Below are 22,163 nucleotides of genomic sequence, written 5' to 3' on the forward strand. Positions count from 1 at the left end.
GCGCAGCTTGGTCCAGGCCCTGAGCAGGACATTAGTGAGGGCTTCATTAAAAGGGAGATGATGTTCTGAAGGTTTGGCTCTGGGCTGAAGCACCTCTGTCAAGACATTCATCTTGACTGCCACCGTGGGTAGCTGAAGATCCAAGAAATCAGCCACCCTCCTCACCACCACAGCAAACGAGGCCCTTTCACCGTAGTCATCCTAGGAGAGACTAGGCTAGTGCCTGGTGATGTGCCCAGACAACTGTTATCTGCCAGTTGTCATTGGCCTCCTCAAAGGGGTTATATTTATAAGGATCCTCCCCAATCACTCCTCACTGGCTCCGGCTCAGGTCAAGTTCTGGTCTGCATCAGATTCAGTGTCCGGTGACGCCAATCCAGCTCTGTATCGGAGTTGGGATCAAGCTCTTGTGAAGGTTGCGGTTTCGTGAGTTAAGATGTTCCTGATTCAGCGCCGGATACAGGGTGCCTAACTAGCTCCTAGGGAAATCCAACGGGGGCACCCGCCAAACCTGTGGAGCCCAAAGGCGCTACAGAAGGGTCACCCATCCAAAAATGAGGTGATATGCTTCATAAAACTCAAAGTTGGGAGGGGGTCGAGCTGGCTTCAGGAAACAGGGAGGCAAGGAGTAGACCTAGAGGCAGGCTCTGCGTGGAAGGGGGCCCTAAAGCAATGTCAACCCTTGTTTTCTGACCATTTTTTATTACACCATTAGTGAATAATAGCTTATTCACTACTGGTGTAATATAAAAATGAAGCATCAGGAGCTGGAACAAGACCTCCAGTGGCAGATTTTGTAAGTGAAATTGTTTTTTAAATGTATATTATGTGCATGCTTGCGAGTGTGTGCGTGCAAGTGAGCATGTGTCTGTATGTGTGAGCATGCTAGTCTGAATAAGTACCAGTGACAAGAAGATAGTGTCAGGGCAATTGAGTGTCACGGAGTATGAATGAGTCAAAGTGAGTTACAATGAATAAGAGTATGAATGACTTCATATGAGTGTGTCATATGAATGAACACTAATGTGGGTGAGGGAATACAAGTGAGAATGAGTGAACCAGAGTGAGTGCACGAGTAAGTGTGAGTTTGAGATAGCAAGTGAAATGAGGTAGCAAGTGCAATTGAGTATGATTAAGTCAGTGAGTGTGAGTGCAAGTTAGTGATAATGAATATACACAATTAATTACAAATTAATGAGAATGTGTGAGAATGAGTGTGGTTGAGTGAATTTGAGCATGAGTGAGAACGTGGAGTTGTGCTTGAGAGTCTGTCGTTGGTCTGGCCCACTGAAGGTAACGACTGATTTATAGAGGCAGCTATGAAAGAATACGGCCGCTGGCATACTGGAGGCAATTGTTAGCATGATGGGTGGAAGTAATTCTTGGCATAATAGACACCTTTGGTAAAATACTGGTACTGGCATACTGGAAGCAATCGCTTGCAGAGAGGGCATCCTTGGAAAAATGCCCATCCTGGTGTAGTAGAAATTCTTGGCAAAATGCTGGCACTAGTTCATTGGATATACTTTTTATTATCATAAGGGAGGAGCAACCATAATACAATACTGGCACTGACTTACAAGAGGTAAAGTTAACCCAAAGAATATGATGGCGTGCACTGCATAGTACTGCCAATATTAACTACAGTTTGATATACAAGGACATACATGGCATATGAGGGGCAGCCATGATATAATGGTAGCACTGGAACAATTGAGGGAGGTAATTTTTGACATATGGGCCACCCATAGCACATTCTGAAAACAATGGTATCTCTTGGGAAGCGTTCGTTTGATTGGCTTAGCACCCCAGGAAGGACTTGGATATGAATTAATGTTAATTCAGAGTCTATGTTCATTTTAATAAATGTATACGAATTGTGAAAATTGTCTAATGTATACTATTTGACCACATTGTTTTCACAGTTTTCTTCGGGAAAGAAACCCCAGATCCCACCTGGAAGTCTGGCATACTAGTGGTAGGTATTACACCCCATCACTTTCAAAGATGTCAGCACAGTCATATAGGTGGTTTCTAAAATGGGCATTTATTTGAGTTGTTACATAAATCATGCAGCCACTACAAAACTTCACGAATGCCAATTAATGCAATGCCTTCGGGGTTAAGGTCACGTGACACCACTTCCTGGGCTCATTTAGGATCAAAGGTCATTTGATGTCACCAATGATGCTGCTCAGGTCAAAGGATGTGTGATATCATGCAGGAAACAGAAAGGCTCATGGCCTTGATAGTTGTTACTTTTAGTAACTCACTATGATACACTCCATCTAACTGCACCTTTCTCACCGTCTGAATCTCCTCAGGGTCCAGATTGGAGCCAGAAACTCCTGCAATACATCCGGCACACCACCAGGTGGCATCATCCACTGCTAAACATAGTTTGAAGCCCCATAAAGCAACCGTCCATGAGTGCTGAAGTCAGTTCAATAAATAGACCACTCTGCACCAAAGAAATAGGAGCATATCCGACGGAACTGAATTTCACTGGCTCTGTGCAAAATCTACTTTGGAATTTATTAATTTCCAAGAGTACTCTCCACAGAAATGGAAGGATGGCGGGACAGTGGGGAATCCGACATCAGAATATCTCTGGTATCACCAGAAAGCGCACTTCTGAAGAAAAGGAACGTATTCTCATGATAAATACTTCTGACTGCAGATTCTTCAGCTTGTGATTCAATACCAAATCACTACCCTCTCCAAAGAGGTAGGTCTGACGAGTGGACTGCAACACCAGAACGTCCAGTTGAACTAAATGGGAAGATTGTTCACCATGAAGACTTATGAATTGGTGCACTAATATCTGGTGAAAGTATAGGCAGATATCCCACGTGACTGCCTGCAGATATCCAAAATCGTAATGTCTTTAATCAGGGCAGTGGGCGAGGCCTTTGCTGTGGTGGAATGGATCACCCCCAGACCTCCAAGGGACTCCTTTGAATTATTTTTCCAGTCTCAGCATTAGCAAACCAAACAAACAGCTGATCATTCACCCATTAGGAAGATTGAAAACTTTCAGCTGGTTCTGCTCAGTCTCCATGCCTGCAGTTGTTAATCATGGAGGTTTGGTTGTAACCCTCTGCTCTGTCGCTGGGGTAACATATTCATCTGAAGAAACAGTCAAAATGGAGAGCACGTGCTCAGAGACAGGAGGTCGAAGTACCAAAGCCTCCGAGATCAGTCCAGGGCTACCAGAATGGGTTGTGCTCAGCCTAGCCTGGCCTGACCATCCTCAGGACCAACAGGATCAGCAGCGGAGGTTTAAAAAAAAATATATATATATAGGGTTGATAAAGGCGGTCACGCCGAAACGTGTTCCTGTTTTGTTTAAATAAACCTTTGTTTTGCCATTCGCGGAGTGGTGGTTGCCTTAATGATCTTTAAGGTATCGTGTTATATATATATATATATAAAATTCAAAGTGACTGGAACTTCAGTATTCATCCAAATATAGTCATAGGTTCACTAAGTTTGCTGCGTAAGAAGAAGCATCTCAAATCTCCTCCAGCCCAACGTATATCAGCGCCCTTTCTTCTCCTTTACCTCTCCCACCACTTTTAAACTTATTTCACTAGCAATATACAAGGTGAGCTTTTGCCACTTAAAGAGCCGACCACAGACTGCATGGCCCAACCAGCACTGCACCACCACTGACTAGAGCTGACCTCTGAATCCCAAGTGCTCAGCCTGGGCACTCGAAGAGTTGTAACTTGGAGGTCAGGACTTGCATCACACTCCGAGAACGCACCTGAACTCCTGCAGAGGCCAGGCTGACGACCATGACTGGATTCCACCCTCCTTCTAGGCGGATATCACAAAAGCCCAACCAATCCTGCTGGGTCAATATTGAGAGCCTTCATGGATTTCGCCATTAGAGGAGCACTGAAGCAGGACTGCAGCAGCAGCTGAGCAAGGATCCCCTACGAGGATGATTTGTTGCACCTTTGCCGCTGAAATGAAGGAATATTGCAGTGGAGGCCCAATTTGTGGAATGTTTCTTGCTTGCAGGAACGCAAGCGATCATACTCCATTCAAATACTCATCCGAACAGACTGACTGCTCAATGTTGCTTCTCCTCTAAGGTTTGCCTCTCATCCTCTAATAATGTAAAAGGGATGCACCAACATAAAAAATAATGTATACGAACAGATAAATGAAAACAAAAATACTACTATGACTGGTGCAATCCACTCACAAAGGATCCCTAGACACAAAAGCTTCAAAAATGGAATTGAACAATTAGAAGAATACATATCCGACAGCCAAACCCTTTCCTCAAACAATGTCTGCCTGGGTTTTTTTTTTTTAATTAGGACTGGACAATACATCCTAACTCTTCAGTGCTCTGCATTATATTGCAAAACTTTTCAACTCGATAATCTCCTTTCTGAACCAAACTACATCAAAGGTAGGACTCAAGATATAATTCTATCCTCCATCAATGGCATGCTCCACTACAAACCTGAAAAAGTCGACTGTCTGGCCTCTTTCCTATACATTTATCGCTAGCATTCAAGCTTGAATACAGACCTACCACCCAACTAAATAACAAAATTCCTATTAGGAAATTCAGAAAACTCACAGAGGATTAACTAAATTCCTATCTTGTCCCGCAACTTGACCCTAAATTCCAACATGGGTATCAGTGTTTTATATAAAAACTACTCCAAGATAAAAGCAAACTATTTAGACGAAATAGGCACTGTGAAATGGAAACAACTCCGAAGCCTACAACACAAACCCTGGTTTAACGAAGAGCTTTACAACCTCGGAAATATAACGAAAGTTCTAAAGAAAATAAGGTCCCGAGAAACTACCCAGAAACAAATTTGAACTAAAAGTAGCTAGGCAAAATACAAAACTAGAATCCAGCTGGCAAAGGCCTCATATTCAAACTCAATTCACTCAATCCCTGAATCCTAGTAGAACTGTATTCAAACTAATCTAAAAATACAATCAATACTATACATACTCTATGAACCCAAGCTGTTGACAAATGTATTTGCAAGTTTCTTCATGGACGAATTAACTATCAAAAGCAATCTACTGCCCACTTCCTCACACGAATCGCATTCCTACCAGAAAACATCTGGATTTCATTTAAACATCTTCAACTGGAAGACATTATCAAACAAATGAAACCAACATCCCGCTTCAGTGACTTTCAAGCAGCAACATAGTAAAACTAATTTTGCACTTTCTTGCCTCCTACTGGCTACTGATCTTCAATACATAATTACAGCAAGGGCAATTATCAACCAGCCTCAAAGTTAGTCAAATCTCGCCAAAATTAGACAAGCATTTGCAATGTATTAGGTCTTGCATTTGCGAAAACCTAATTTGTTCTACTTTTGTTTTTTTTTGTATGCAGTCTAGAAAGGTGATATTTGCATAGCGCTATTGCCATTCATATGATCTTGCGGCACTGGAGAACCAGATAATGTAATATACTGGCTGTAAAAAAAAAAAGTAACAACATCCTGGAAAAAGCAAACACTGATAGAGAATGCAAGATTAAGTAAAGCATGTGAAATGTACGCAGGAACAACATGGTTACATTAACGTTTTTAGGGTCGAGCCTGCATCGCATGCGCTTGCACATGCGTTTCGCTAAGCAAGACGCTTTTGTAATTAAAAAGGGCTCGGAGCCCCGTCCACGTCAGTGTTTCTCATTGGCTTGTGGGCTTGACTGTTAGAATCTGCTTGATTTCATTAGTGGAAGGCATGCATACGTCATGCCTTTTCCAGTGATAGCCCTCCTCGAGCGCATCGACCAAGTACAGGAAACACGCAAAGGCTCGATGTTTTCTGTCCGGCTCGTGGACTACTTTTTCTCTTTTCCCAGCGCTATCTCGCTTGGCAGAAGTCGAGCGCTTTACATAATATTGACCCTGTTTCACAGTTAATCTCACTTTTTCCGGTTAGTACATAAATGCACTTTTGCCGATAGGTTTCATTACCAGTGAAAAGTCGGGTTAGGAGTTTACAACGCTACCAGCTCTAACACGAGCAAACGCGAGACCCGTTGCATTGCAAATGCTTGTTTATACGTGTAATATGCTGGCTGCAAAAAGCCTGCAACATGTACTGTTGTAATGTGCACAAAGAAGGGAAAGGGTGCAGTACCACAGGCTGTCCCTAAGTGCATAAGATACTGCACCTTGCAATGTACAAATTAACACATCCCCAATGAGTTTTGGCTGCCATGCTGAAAAATGAAGTGTGACGCCCGTTTTGATAAAAGTTTTACGAGGTGCATTTAGGTTACGAATTAAGAGAGATATAAGTAATATGTTGTTTGAAAAACAAAATAAGTACGAGGTTGCGCTATATGTAACTTCACGTAATGATGTAGAGTGCTCTTATGGAGTTTGTGCTATTTGCGTAGTTATGTAAAGCGCTCTTCCGATCTAGCCTGCGCTATATGAAACTTCACGCCATCGTTTAAAGCGATCAGACACAACAAAGAAACAGCAGCATGCCCAAAGCAAGGAAGAGAAAAACAACATATGGCCACAAAGAGTTAAGCGGCGAGGCAAAAGAAAAACAAATAGTGTGACGCACTAAGCTATATGCCCGATCGTGCAATCATCTATGCAAAAGTGTCAGTCTGCAAGGCCGTAACAAGGAGCCTCAAGGCGGGACAAATGTGAAGCATTTTCCTACGAAATCAAGGGAATTTTGAAAGGCAGGCCAAGGAACGAATGAAAGTGATGGGCATGGTTAAAGCCCACTGATGTAGTTTACATGTCGAGAGAGAGCTTGCACGCTGCCTAGGCTCAATCTAAAAATGGAAATGCTGACTGACTTACTGAAAAGTTACAGACTGACCACCAATCTGCTCTGGCTAAACAAAACAATGGTCAAACGCGTGGGATCTCAACTAAATGAATTAAAAAAACAATCAGTACCTGGCATAATTCCTATCAGCATTTATAATGGGTCACAGCACAAAAAACAGGCACTATAAAAGTCCTAGACAATTTACTAAAATGATGGATGACTGCGATTCCTGCTTTTTATTTCTTCTTGACTTGTCATCTCTGTTTGACATAATCAACCAAAATCATTCTAAAAACTCTCAAATTTAGAATGGGTTTAAACTCTACAGTTCTCAACTGGTTAAATTTTCTTCTCCAAAAATGCCGAAACATAATCAAAGTAGGCTCCAAAAGTTCTCACCTGTCCTTTTGAACCTCCACACCGAACCTTTGAGCCTACTGTTGAAACAAAAACTAATCTCAAACTACATCAATATGCAGACGACACTCAAAGCTACTCAAAAATATCCTCGCTCAATGATCTCAAGTTCCTTAAAAATGGCCTAGCAGCTATCTTTTACTGGTATCTGCATACTTCCAGAAAGTATACCCACGTAAAACTGAGTTCTTGATCCTATCCTGCAAAACAACCAATAAAGTTGATCAACAATTAACTATTCAGCTTACTATCGAATTATGGTTGGCCACCCATCACCATCTATAGCAATTAAGATTCTGGAATCCATCACTGATAACACGATCTTTCTTAAATCCCACATCCGTAACACAGTCGAATCAGCAAAGCTACAACTAAAAAGAATAACACACCTTCTCTTCAATTAACTTAAAACTTAGGCACAGGCTTTGGGTATACATAGAATTGACAAAGGGAATGTAATTCTCTTAGGCCTTCTGCCACTCAAAGCTATACTTCACTGCACAGCTCTAGTCTCGGGCAAAGAATGTTTGATCACATTAAACCATTTTAAAAGACCTACAATGGTTTCCTGTCACATTTAAAGCACCCCCCACCCCCACAGGAAGACCAAGCTATCTTAAAATCTGAGGGGCGGTGGGAACTAGAAAATCCAGCAGCACAGATTCCCTCTTGCTAGAACCACTGAAATTCAAAATACCACACGCTCAAAGGAAATTATTTTCCAGTTCTGCATCCACGATCAGAAACTTCTTTCTCCTTTCCAAGCCAATCAAGAATGACACCTGACATAATTTCTATCAGAAATAATCAAGACCTAGCTTTCAAACATCATTTGTCTGGCTTTGCAGTTGAGATGATCTGGCCCTTTCTCAATCTATTGACTATTCTCCCTAATTCTAGAATGTAAACATTTACGCACAGCACTGATATATCATCCCCACCTGCTCATACCCATCTGATTGCTACCTCCACCACCCTGATTTATAATTTTTTCTTCGACATGATGGTTTTATGTATGCATATTATCTTACTTAATATGCAAGCATGGTTATAATGTACAGCGTTCTAATACAACCTGGTGATAAATGCGCTATAGCAACACTCTAAATAAGTAATCACAAATAAAAGTGAATTGTAACAATCTGCTTTCAGACTACCTAAGTGGGCTCCATTCTGGCACATGGGCAACAGTGATTGCGACAAGGGGTGACACGAAACTACTGTTGATTCAAATGCAGTCGTGGCTACGGTACTTGATCTTTCATCAGGCTTGGACAAGGCACACCATAACACTTTTTTTTTTTTTTTTTTAAAAGGCCTCATGACTTATAAATTCATAGAACTATCTAAAAAAGGACTGTTCACATTTTACTTCAGTGACAGAAATCCCAGAAATGTCAATTCCACACCAGTCCCCTGAATCCATTCAACTCAACAGCTTATCAAAGCTCATCCACTGCTCTCCTGTTCCACCATCTACCAAGACCTCAAATCCTTCTTTATTCTCAAATGATGTATCTATGCTTATGGCACACAAGTTACTCTAAAACTTGAAAGTTAATCTAACTTGACATATGAACCATGGGAACATGCTTCAAAGCAATGGATCAATGGATGCTTGCTAGCCATCTCATGTTCAATTAGATTCTTACCCTGTGACAACTGGATGAATCATCACCTGTAGCTGGCCTTGAGAGATAAGGACAATAGCACTCATCTGAGGTGAGGGCTTTAGAGGCACTTTTGGACCCCAAACTATATTTTACCACATGGAAATCAGGAGGCCAAATGACGCTTCCACATTAAGTGAATTTTCCAATTCTTGGAGTTCACACAAAATGGCAAGCTACCACTCCATTAGCAGTCTCCCCACCTTAGCTACCTCAGTGTACTGTGTCATGGGGAAAACCTGTAAATAATGAGCAAAGAACACACATCTGTCAGGTAGTTTAACCTACAAATACGAACCAACAGCACATCTGGCCTCTTTTCCCTACTCTGGCTCTCTGTACCTAGCAGGAACACCTTTGGTGCAATGTATATAGCCGAGTATTTGACCAGACTAGATCACTCATCCTTCTATAAAAACTCCATACATGTAGCTAAACAAGATCTCTGTTGTCAAGGTAAATTAGTAAATTAACTAACTCCATTCAGACTGGTGGAAGCCTGCCACCCCCCCTTCTCCCCGCCGTCCATGCAACCCAACACTTGAATTCCATTTACAAATCCGGAAAGCATTTTAGACATGAATTGTTTCATCACTATAAATGCAAGATGCTGAGTAAGACCTCAACAAGCTAGTATGTTGATATATGTTGCTGCGCCAATCATCCCACACTCCCCACTTTGTCCTGCACATGCACTGCGAATACTCCCTATTCCATGTTTTGAGCAGGTCTTAAAATGTCATGCACCTCAACTAGGATAGCAAAGCCTTGCCAGGAATATGATGTGCTCTACAAATGCCACAATCTAATACAATGCAATCCCTTATGTTAGTGTACTGAGCCCCACATTGAGGCTAGGGCTTCTACCATAAAGATAATACACTATTTAATGGTGTAGAATAATAACTTGTTCAGCACTATGTTGTGTTGATATGCACTGAACGTACAGAATCTAGTCACTTTTTTTTTGTTTAAACTTGTATGCCCAGGCGTTTTCATCAATCTGATAAATCATCCCCAAAAGTATCAAAAGTATTTATGGGCCTTCATTAATTGTATCCGACACCTTGGTCCCCAGAGTATTTTACTTTGCACACATACTATGCAGTTGTAGTTAGATAAAGGCTCAAACAATGGTTACATCTTGCTAGATTGTTTTCTGAATGTGTTTACGGTTCTGTTAGGATGAGCAACAATTACAAAATCTGTATCAGTTGGAGCCGGGTCAATGATTACTCAACGTGTTTAATTGTTGTGCAATTGTGGAAGTGTGTAAATTCTATTGTGTCCTGTGAAAGACTGAGGGCGGGCCTTGAAAGAAATCAATTGATGATTGTTATCTGCAAGAATTGACCCACTTATAGCAGCTGATCATGTGCACAACAAACCTCAGTCAATTATCCGGGATATGAGCCACTGCACTTATGTTGTAGGGATTAGGGTCCAATGACAAATTAAAGCACTGCGATAATGACATCTAGCAGACTACCTGTCTAAATGATGTATTTTCTGTGTGAGAACACTAGCTATCAATAGGCTGACTCACCAGGAACTCAGCAATCATGTACTAGGAACTGCCCTCCTTCCTGTTCAGACATGAGATCCAGCCAATGGAGGAGATAAGAAAAAGCTTGCACTTATTTTTGAATGTTTGACTCAGGGTGTAAACTACTTTCTGAGTGTCATCCCAGTTCGGGAAATGCATTAACTGCTCTGTCTGTCTGAGAAATGGAAGTGGGGAGCTGCTGAAAAAAAAAAAAAAAAAAAAGCTCATTCAGTTAAAAGAATCTGCACCATCACCTCTATAAGGAAAAATGGAGAAGTGCATGGTTTATGAGGGAGTCAATCACTTCAATGCATACCCAAACAAGTCCAATATGATAAATATCTATTGTTTGACACAAAAGTCTAGCAAAGACTTATCCGCGAATCACCACTTCAAACCACGAAGCAATCTGTAGTCCCATATTAGCAACACGCAGGTGCTTTATTACAGATTCCAACACTTTAATAGGTACAGCGGAGTACTGCACATCTGGGATGAGAAAGTTAGTAGCATCCTAGCCCAGGGACTGGGAAGAAACCCTGAGGGGTTGCTCATTAAACACAAAACGTAGTCTCTCGTGTGATGTCAAGATATGAAGGGTCTATTGCAGGTGTAAAATAAAAAGAAACTTGGATCTTAAAACAAGTTCACAGATGGGTCACTAGAGAAAGCAGAAATAAATGTGACTGCAAAGCAGAGGTGGTCATTCTGCAACTGTGCCTGAAGCTGCAGGTCTTAGAAATAACAGGACGAATGGACGCCTCAGACCTATACCAATTTCAACATAAGAACACTGGTTGTGAAGCTGCATTGGAAACAGAGTCAAGAACCCCTATGTAAATTAGTTAAGAATTCATCAGCACAGATCGAAGAAATTGCAGCCACAATGATGTGAGCTTAGACACTTCCATTTTGACATTTCTTCGACAGAGGACAACTTCTTGAGGCGCAGTCACCAGTGATTAATGTTCCCTACACATAAATGGTATTAGGGGGTAGAAGTGGTCCATATAGCCAATCCATCTTACTTACCACATGAGCGGTGGAGACTGGAACTCTGATATTAATGCACCTGATAAGGTTGGTACTTTGTGATTGATAACTTCTTCCACAGATCCCTATGAAACTGCCAAGCAGGCATCACACTGGTGGGAACTGTTAAGCAGAGACTGCTTTGGCTAAGACAGCTGCGGCTCTCTATCTAGTCTAGGGGAAAGAATATTTCTGGGTTTTAGGGCAGGTGTATTAATCTATTTTTGTATTTTGTAAAATTTAAGCCCTTGGAGATAAAACAATATTTGACTACAATACCAGTGGAATAATTCAAGTGCACTATCATAGTCAAATAGAAAGGAGGAACTACAGTCCGTTAGACTTTGATGGAAATACAATTCTATTAACTTAGGTTTATTGAAAACTTTTATTGCAATTGAAAGTGACATCACAGGCTGCAACAGACTCTGTAAGTCATTTAAACCAGATGATATTTCAGAACTTATCATCAGTTTTATTTTTCCTTCCAGGCAATAAAAAAGGAGCAAAATAAAAGAAATGTGAAGTATTCACAGCTTAGTAAACATCACCCCAAATATTTTCATGGTGGTGAAACTCAAAATGCCTCAGCAAAGGAACGCTCATGTCACATGGTCAAACACGCAATTCTGTACAAAGTGTTCACTTTATAAAGCTCTGATGTAAAAATCAAATAATCAAGCAGCAATATATTAAGTGCAGCAAAGGTTTCAATACCATATTTACAAAGTTATCAATCTGTTTACATTATAAGAAAATTTAATACATGTGACTTAGTAATTAAGTCAATTGTTCATCTCTGTTATTTCAGGCAACAACAGATACAGGTTTCACTTTTTGGTCTTCCTTCTCTTTCTCCTTGTCTTTGCTCTTCTTGGATTTCTTCTTTTTATGTTTGTGTTTTTGGCTTTTGTCCAAATCCGATTCATTACCAGTATGTTTCTTATGTTTTTTGTGTTTTTTATGTTTCTTGTGCTTTTTTTTGTCCTTCTTTTTCTTCTTCTTATCTTGGCTGCCCACTGAGCTGGCGCTGCTGCTAGGGCTGCGAGCAGGACTTTCAGAGGGACTTTGGCTGTGGCTACCACTGGGGCTGCTTGGAACTGGATTCTTACCAGAAGAGTCTGCTGGTGGAAGCGACTCTTCCATATCAACAGTGTCTTTTTCTTGCTCCACTTTCTCTTTTACTTCTCCTGAATTTTTATCTTGGCCGCCTTCATCTTTTACAGATGCATTGCTCTCACTATCACTTTCATTGTAGTCTGGGACAAATGAAGCCTCGTCTGTTTCCCTTGTCAAATCTGTTGAGAGTCGGGAAGTACGACTGAGTGGAGTTTTTGATCTAACCAAATCCCTGTCCGCTGGGTCTTTCTCACTTTTAGCATCAGGTGAGGCATGCCGAGTATGAGAAGATCGACTCCCAGAAGAGTCTCTGTCTTTGCCCTTGGCTTCCGATGTGTGTTTATCTTTTTCTTTGACAACACTTTTTTCTCGTGCTTTGGCATCATCGCATGCCTGCCTGGTCTCCGAGCTGCTTTTGTGATCTTCATGCTGCTTACGGCCTCTTGAAGGGCTTTTGCTGCTTCTGGATTCTGCAAACACTTTATTTGTTGGATCAACCTGCTTTTCCTTAGACTTATGTTTGTGGCTATAGGCAGAGTCTTTATTTCGAGAGGGGGAGTCCTTCCTTTTAGCACTTTCACTCCTTTCATTTCGACGTTTTGAGCCAGTGTAATTTTTGCTGCTTTCATGTTCTGACTTCTTGTCTTTATTTGAAGGCGGGTCTTTGCTAGAGGACACATTATCAAAGTCTGGCTTGTCTTCTATTTTGTCCTTGGATGACTGTGGTAGACTTCGCTGACTCCCTGGATTGTTTGATCTTTCAACACTGCTGTCACTCTTCTTCTTATCGAAAGCCTCCTTATCAGAAACAGGAGGGTCTCGGTCTTTATATTTTTTTTCACTTGATGTGGATGTTTTTGAAGTTTTTATTTCACGCCGAAAGTTTTCTAGGGTCACATCTTTGATGGGTTTCTTTTCCAGAACCTCCGGCACTTTGTCAACAGTCTTGGCTGGATTAGAAGGCTTTACACTGACATTTTTCACAACACTGACCATTTTCCCTACATTCGAGGGTGGGGAGGACGACTTCACATCATCTTCAGAATCATAGTCTTCTTTTTCCCACTTGGACTGAGGCACTTGAATCATAATGATGACATCCTCGGCAGGAGTTGTATCATCATTATTAAACTCTTCCATCGTCTTAATTACTGTTCTCTTTATATCAGGCTTTTCTTCTGGCCTTCGGACAGGACTCCCTCCAGTTGAGCTCGTACTGGAAAAAAAAAGCACATTATATGTTGTGAACAAACAGGACAGAAAAAGCATTCTGTATAAAACAATGTGCAAAATGTGCTATAACCGAAAACACAAGTTGTAATAAAGTCACTTCTGAGAGTAATGCATGTCAGACTTCAATGCTGCTGCAAGAATGGCCTTCAGACATGAGATTCACTTCTTTAATGAATTAAATACAATTACTGCACTTATGCTACGAACATATGTCTCAAACTCTTCACCAGCTTGCACGGATCTCCATAAAACAATATTTTTGAATTATAAACACGGTGACATGACACATGGCCCATCACCTAATCATTTTTATTCACTTTCAAAGAAAGTTCGTTACTTCTAACTCCAGGTTCATGAACTGGTGTCATGCACAGACTCACAAGCTCAGAATATTTTCTAGGTAAGATAGCAACTCTGGAGAATTAGTGTTAGTTCTCCAGTACCACGTTTTAGACATTCACAAGCTTTTATGTTCTACTCACTCGTTGAAGATCTGTGAGGCCTTTTCAGACTGCTATCCTGACCGACTGAAATTTCAGATGCCATAGAATTTATTGCAAACAATACACCTCGGTTAACTGTACAGTTGTGAAATGCAGACCACGAGACTGAGAGCACAGAGAAAGCTGTGAGAAGGAGGGGTAGGCAAACAGCAGGCACGCAGACCTTGGGGCCGAGCGCCCGGAGAAAGCAGTGAGGAGGGACAGTCAATCAAGTAGAAAATGGGGCTTAGAGGAGAGAGACAGTGGTAGGAGGGTCAGGCAGGCAGCAGCCATGCAGACCACGGGGCTGAGAAGCCAGAGAAAGTGGTGAGAAGGAAGAACCGGCAAGTGGCAGGCACACAGACCAAAAGGCTGAGAGCACAGAGAAAGCAGTGAGGAGGGACAGGCAGGCACGCCGACCACAGGACTGGGATCCTGGAGAATTTCATGGTATGGTGCCCCGGAAGGTAGTGGTCGTCAGGGTGCAGGACCCACTCCCCAACCTCCCTTGCATACTTACACATAGCCCCGGCGAGGTGATGGTCCCAGGGCTTTTTTAAGCCCCCTAATGCCACCCGGACCTGGCTCAACCAGGGGACAAATACATGAAAAGTGCAGGAGGCTGCACTTTTTAAAACAAAATTAAATCTCGGAAAAATCCATTGATAGATCCACTGATTTTTCAGACAAGTTAAAAAATAAAAAAATACTTCTTAGCTCTGGTGGGCCCGCTGCACCAAGGCTAGGGGGCTCAGGGTACCCCAACCCTGGCCCCTTTTCTTTTTTTGTTTTGCTTGTGGGACGTGGCTGAAGCTGTGTCACGAAATGGCTTCCTTGGAGAAGTGTTGGCAGCCAATCAGATATCAGCTCGGGCGTTTAATAGCTCTAAAACTACTGAATGGGGATTAACACTAAATCACAAAAAGCACAATCTGTGCTCCAAGAGCTAGCTTCCTCCCAAATTTTGGTGCAATTCCATTCAGCTCTTTGGGTTGCAGGTGTGTCTAAAAACCCTATGAAAATTAACATGGGAAAGACACTTTTTTGACCCCCTCCCGCTTTTTCGGGGTCCCCGTCTGATGGATCACAACGGACATTTCCAAGCGCAGCAAGATCCTATAGGACACTTTTTGGGAAAAACTGTGTAAAGATATAGGCAAGTCAAAAAGTGCTTTTTCTATGGAAACAAAAATACAGACGTTAATTTTGGACTTCTTGGAGTGCGGTGAACCATATCTATATCTATCTATCATTATATATATATATCTATATCTATCTATCATTATATATATATATATATATATATATATATATATATATATATATATATATATATATGGAAAATGTCACTTACCCAGTGTACATCTGTTCGTGGCATGTTGCACTGCAGATTCACATGCTGTGCACTGTTCCTGCCATCTAGTGTTGGGCTCGGAGTGTTACAAGTTGTTTTTCTTCGAAGAAGTCTTTTTGAGTCACAGGACCTAGTGACTCCTCCCTTTCGGCTCCATTGCGCATGAGCATCGACTCCATCTTAGATTGTTTTCCCCGCATAGAGTGAGGTAGGAGTGGTAGAATGAGGATACTAACTATGTCCATGCAATAAAATAGATATGTATATACATAGTTTGTGTTAAAGGAATGTTTATTTACATATATTTACAATTTTAATGAAACTTAAACGGCTACAGGCTCCAGGGGAGGTGGGAGGGTGCATGTGAATCTGCAGTGCAACATGCCACAAACAGATGTACACTAGGTAAGTGACATTTTCCGTTCAATGGCATGTGTAGCTGCAGATACACATGCTGTGCATACACTAAAAAGCAGTTCTCCTCTCAAATAAGCACTGGTTAGCCTGTAGGAGTTGAAGTGGTTTGAAATAGTGTTTTAAGCACTGCTTGTCCAACAGTGGCTTGTTGTCTAGTTAAGACATCCACACAGTAATGCTTTGTGAATGTATGTGGTGTGTACCATGTGGCAGTTTTGCATATATCTGCCACTGGTATATTTCCTAAGAATGCCATGAAGGCATTTTCTTTCTAGTGGAATGTGCTTTTGGAGTTATCAATAGTTGCCTTTTTGCTTTAAGCTAGCATGTTTGACTACATCTTGTAAGGAAATGCCTCCTTGGCATGGTTACCCCTTGACATTTTGTATTTGCTGATGCAAAGTTATGATTTGAAAGTGTGCTGAGGCCTGCTAACCAGGCCCCAGCACCATTGTTCTTTCCCTAAAACTGTACCTTTGTCTCCACAATTGGCACACCCTGGCACCCAGGCAAGTCCCTTGTAACTGGTACCAAAGGCCCTGATGCCAGGGAAGGTCTCTAAGGGCTGCAGCATATCTTATGCCACCCTGGGGACCCCTCACTCAGCACAGATACGCTGCTTGCCAGCTTGTGCGTGCTGGTGAGGACAAAACGAGTAAGTCGACATGGCACTCCCCTCAGGGTGCCATGCCAACCTCACACTGCCTATGCAGTATAGATAAGTCACCCCTCTAGCAGGCCTTACAGCCCTAAGGCAGGGTGCACTATACCGTAGGTGAGGGCACCAGTGCATGAGCACTGTTCCCCTACAGTGCCTAAGCAAAACCTTAGATATTGTAAGTGCAGGGTAGCCATAAGAGTATATGGTCTGGGAGTCTGTCATACAAGAACTCCACAGCACCATAATGGCTACACTGAAAACTGGGAAGTTTGGTATCAAACTTCTCAGCACAATAAATGCACACTGATGCCAGTGTGCATTTTATTGTAACATACACCCCAGAGGGCACCTTAGAAGTGCCCCCTGAAACCTTAACCAACTACCCGTGTAGGCTGACTGGTTTAAGCAGCCTGCCACACTCGAGACATGTTGCTGGCCACATGGGTAGAGTACCTTTGTCACTCTGTGGCTAGTAACAAAGCCTGCACTGGGTGGAGATGCTTATCACCTCCCCCTTGCAGGAGCTGTAACACCTGGCTGTGAGCCTCAAAGGCTCACCTCCTTTGTTACAGCACCACAGGGCATTCCAGCTAGTGGAGTTGCTCGTCCCCTCCGGCCACGGCCCCACTTTTGGCGGCAAGGCTGGAGGAGATAATGAGAAAAACAAGGAGGAGTCACTGGCCAGTCAGGACAGCCCCTAAGGCAACCTGAGCTGAAGTGACTCTGACTTTTAGGAATCCTCCATCTTGCAGATGGAGGATCCCCCTAATAGGGATAGGAATGTGACCCCCTCCCCTTGGGAGGAGGCACAAAGAGGGTGTAGTCACCCTGAGGGCTAGTAGCCACTGGCTACTGCCCTCCCTGACCTAAACACACCCCTACATTCTGTATTTAGGGGCTCCCCTGAACCTAGGAACTCAGATTCCTGCAACCTAAGAAGAAGAGGACTGCTGAGCTGAAAAACCCTGCAGAGAAGACGGAGACACCAACTGCTTTGGCCCCAGCTCTACCGGCCTGTCTCCCCACTTCTAAAAGACACTGCTCCAGCGACGCTTTCCCCAGGACCAGCGACCTCTGAATCCTCAGAGGACTGCCCTGCTCTAGAAGGACCAAGAAACTCCCGAGGACAGTGGCTCTGTTCATCCAAGACTGCAACTTTGTTTCCAAAGAAGCAACTTCAAGACAACTGCGTTTCCCGCCGGAAGCGTGAGACTTGCTACTCTGCACCAGACGCCCCCGGCTCGACTTGTGGAGAAACAACACTTCAGGGAGGACTCCCCGGCGACTAGGAGACCGCGAGTAGCCAGAGTTGCCCCCACAGCGACGCCTGCAGAGGGAATCCCGAGGCTCCCCCTGACCGCGACTGCCTGACTCCCAGATCCTGAAGCCTGGAAAAGACTGCACCCGCAGCCCCCAGGACCTGAAAGATCGGAACTCCAGTGCAGGAGTGACCCCCAGGAGGCCCTCTCCCTTGCCCAGGTGGTGGCTACCCCGAGGAGCCCCCCCCCCCTTGCCTGCATCGCTGAAGAGACCCCTTGGTCTCCCATTGATTTACATTGAAAACCCGACGTGTGTTTGCACACTGCACCCGGCCGCCCCCGTGCTACTGAGGGTGTACTTCCTGTGCTAACTTGTGTCCCCCCCCCAGTGCCCTCAAAAACCCCCCTGGTCTGCCCTCCGAAGACACGGGTACTTACCTGCTGGCAGACTGGAACCGGGGCATCCCCTTCTCTATTGAAGCCTATGTGTTTTGGGCACCCCTTTGAACTCTGCACCTGACCGGCCCTAAGCTGCTGGTGTGGTAACTTTGGGGTTGCTCTGAACCCCCCAGGGTGGGCTACCTTGGACCCAAACTTGAACCCCGTAGGTGGTTTACTTACCTGCAAGAACTAACAAATACTTACCTTCCCCAGGAACTGTAGAAAATTGCACTGTCTAGTTTTAAAATAGCTATATGTGATTTATTTGAAAAGTATATATGCTATTGTGATTATTCAAAGTTCCTAAAGTACTTACCTGCAATACCTTTCATTTGAAGTTTTACATGTAAAATTTGAACCTGTGGTTCTTAAACTAAGAAAATATATTTTTCTATACAAAAACCTATTGGCCTGGAATTGTCTCTGAGTGTGTGTTCCTCATTTATTGCCTGTGTGTGTGTACAACAAATGCTTAACACTACTCCTTTGATAAGCCTACTGCTCGACCACACTACCACAAAATAGAGCATTAGTATTATCCCTTTTTGCCACTATCTTACCTCTAAGGGGAACCCTTGGACTCTGTGCATACTATTCCTTACTTTGAAATAGTGCATACAGAGCCAACTTCCTACAGACCTTAAAATATTTATTTACAGCACTCACCCTAATAATTAAGGCTTTCAAATAATGAACCATAAATACAAGTTCGAACAGCATTATCTTTTGGAAACATTACCTTAACTGCAGAGAGTTCCACTCTCTGTAAACAGGCAGCCAAAGGGTTTGTGCTGCAGAGGGTTGGGCCTACTTGTCCCAAGGACAAAGTAAACATAAAAACGTGTTGCCCTTGACCCCAAACAAGATGTCCCGGGCGTCGGGCGATAGGAATTCCGCATCCCTGTATTGGTATGTGAAAATAAGCATTCTCCAGTTCACGAGAGGTCATGAAGTCACCCTGCTGTACAAGAGATAGGACATCCTGAAGGGTGACTGTAAGGAAATGCCTCCTTGGCATGGTTGCCCCCTGACTTTTTGCCTTTGCTGATGCTATGTTTACAATTGAAAGTGTGCTGAGGCCTGCTAACCAGGCCCCAGCACCAGTGTTCTTTCCCTAACCTGTACTTTTGTATCCACAATTGGCAGACCCTGGCATCCAGATAAGTCCCTTGTAACTGGTACTTCTAGTACCAAGGGCCCTGATGCCAAGGAAGGTCTCTAAGGGCTGCAGCATGTCTTATGCCACCCTGGAGACCTCTCACTCAGCACAGACACACTGCTTGCCAGCTTGTGTGTGCTAGTGAGGACAAAACGAGTAAGTCGACATGGCACTCCCCTCAGGGTGCCATGCCAGCCTCTCACTGCCTATGCAGTATAGGTAAGCCACCCCTCTAGCAGGCCTTACAGCCCTAAGGCAGGGTGCACTATACCATAGGTGAGGGTACCAGTGCATGAGCATGGTACCCCTACAGTGTCTAAACAAAACCTTAGACATTGTAAGTGCAGGGTAGCCATAAGAGTATATGGTCTGGGAGTCTGTCAAACACGAACTCCACAGCACCATAATGGCTACACTGAAAACTGGGAAGTTTGGTATCAAACTTCTCAGCACAATAAATGCACACTGATGCCAGTGTACATTTTATTGTAAAATACACCACAGAGGGCACCTTAGAGGTGCCCCCTGAAACTTAACCGACTGTCTGTGTAGGCTGACTAGTTCCAGCAGCCTGCCACACCAGAGACATGTTGCTGGCCCCATGGGGAGAGTGCCTTTGTCACTCTGAGGCCAGTAACAAAGCCTGCACTGGGTGGAGATGCTAACACCTCCCCCAGGCAGGAGCTGTGACACCTGGCGGTGAGCCTCAAAGGCTCACCCCTTTGTCACAGCCCAGCAGGGCACTCCAGCTTAGTGGAGTTGCCCGCCCCCTCCGGCCACGGCCCCCACTTTTGGCGGCAAGGCTGGAGGGAACAAAGAAAGCAACAAGGAGGAGTCACTGGCCAGTCAGGACAGCCCCTAAGGTGTCCTGAGCTGAAGTGACTCTAACTTTTAGAAATCCTCCATCTTGCAGATGGAGGATTCCCCCAATAGGGTTAGGATTGTGACCCCCTCCCCTTGGGAGGAGGCACAAAGAGGGTGTACCCACCCTCAGGGCTAGTAGCCATTGGCTACTAACCCCCCAGACCTAAACACGCCCTTAAATTTAGTATTTAAGGGCTACCCTGAACCCTAGAAAATTAGATTCCTGCAACTACAAGAAGAAGGACTGCCTAGCTGAAAACCCCTGCAGAGGAAGACCAGAAGACGACAACTGCCTTGGCTCCAGAAACTCACCGGCCTGTCTCCTGCCTTCCAAAGATCCTGCTCCAGCGACGCCTTCCAAAGGGACCAGCGACCTCGACATCCTCTGAGGACTGTCCCTGCTTCGAAAAGACAAGAAACTCCTGAGGACAGCGGACCTGCTCCAAGAAAAGCTGCAACTTTGTTTCCAGCAACTTTAAAGAACCCTGCAAGCTCCCCGCAAGAAGCGTGAGACTTGCAACACTGCACCCGGCGACCCCGACTCGGCTGGTGGCGAACCAACACCTCAGGAGGGACCCCAGGACTACTCTAAGACTGTGAGTACAAAAACCTGTCCCCCCTGAGCCCCCACAGCGCCGCCTGCAGAGGGAATCCCGAGGCTTCCCCTGACCGCGACTCTTTGAATCCTAAGTCCCGACACCTGGGAGAGACCCTGCACCCGCAGCCCCCAGGACCTGAAGGACCGGACTTTCACTGGAGGAGTGACCCCCAGGAGTCCCTCTCCCTTGATCAAGTGGAGGTTTCCCCGAGGAACCCCCCCCCTTGCCTGCCTGCAGCGCTGAAGAGATCCCTAGATCTCCCATTGACTTCCATTACAAACCCGACGCTTGTTTCTACACTGCACCCGGCCGCCCCCGCGCTGCTGAGGGTGAAATTTCTGTGTGGGCTTGTGTCCCCCCCGGTGCCCTACAAAACCCCCCTGGTCTGCCCTCCGAAGACGCGGGTACTTACCTGCAAGCAGACCGGAACCGGGGCACCCCCTCCTCTCCATTCTAGCCTATGTGTTTTGGGCACCACTTTGAACTCTGCACCTGACCGGCCCTGAGCTGCTGGTGTGGTGACTTTGGGGTTGCTCTGAACCCCCAACGGTGGGCTACCTTGGACCAAGAACTAAGCCCTGTAAGTGTCTTACTTACCTGGTTAACCTAACAAATACTTACCTCCCCTAGGAACTGTGAAAATTGCACTAAGTGTCCACTTTTAAAACAGCTATTTGTCAATAACTTGTAAAGTATACATGCAATTTTTATGATTTGAAGTTCCTAAAGTACTTACCTGCAATACCTTTCGAATGAGATATTACATGTAGAATTTGAACCTGTGGTTCTTAAAATAAACTAAGAAAATATATTTTTCTATAACAAAACCTATTGGCTGGATTTGTCTCTGAGTGTGTGTACCTCATTTATTGTCTATGTGTATGTACAACAAATGCTTAACACTACTCCTTGGATAAGCCTACTGCTCGACCACACTACCACAAAATAGAGCATTAGTATTATCTCTTTTTGCCACTATCTTACCTCTAAGGGGAACCCTTGGACTCTGTGCATGCTATTCCTTACTTTGAAATAGCACATACAGAGCCAACTTCCTACAGTGACCATACATGGCATCTAAGGAGGCTTGAGTTGATGCCTCGACC

The 22,163-nt window shown here is 44.0% G+C and overlaps 1 protein-coding gene across 2 annotated transcripts in view; it reads right to left on the reverse strand.

Moving 5' to 3' along the window:
• Nucleotides 1–12,131: 12,131 nt before the first annotated feature.
• Nucleotides 12,132–22,163, reverse strand: part of RBBP6 (RB binding protein 6, ubiquitin ligase) — a 388,917-nt gene continuing 378,885 nt past the window's right edge. For both annotated transcript variants that reach the window (XM_069209694.1, XM_069209695.1), the window contains one exon: nucleotides 12,132–13,804. In XM_069209694.1, the coding sequence (XP_069065795.1) occupies nucleotides 12,277–13,804 (1,528 nt within the window). In that variant the 3' untranslated portion in view covers nucleotides 12,132–12,276. The remainder of the gene's footprint in view (nucleotides 13,805–22,163) is intronic.

This window comes from Pleurodeles waltl, chromosome 10 (assembly GCF_031143425.1).
Source record: "Pleurodeles waltl isolate 20211129_DDA chromosome 10, aPleWal1.hap1.20221129, whole genome shotgun sequence".
NCBI lineage: Eukaryota > Metazoa > Chordata > Amphibia > Caudata > Salamandridae > Pleurodeles > Pleurodeles waltl.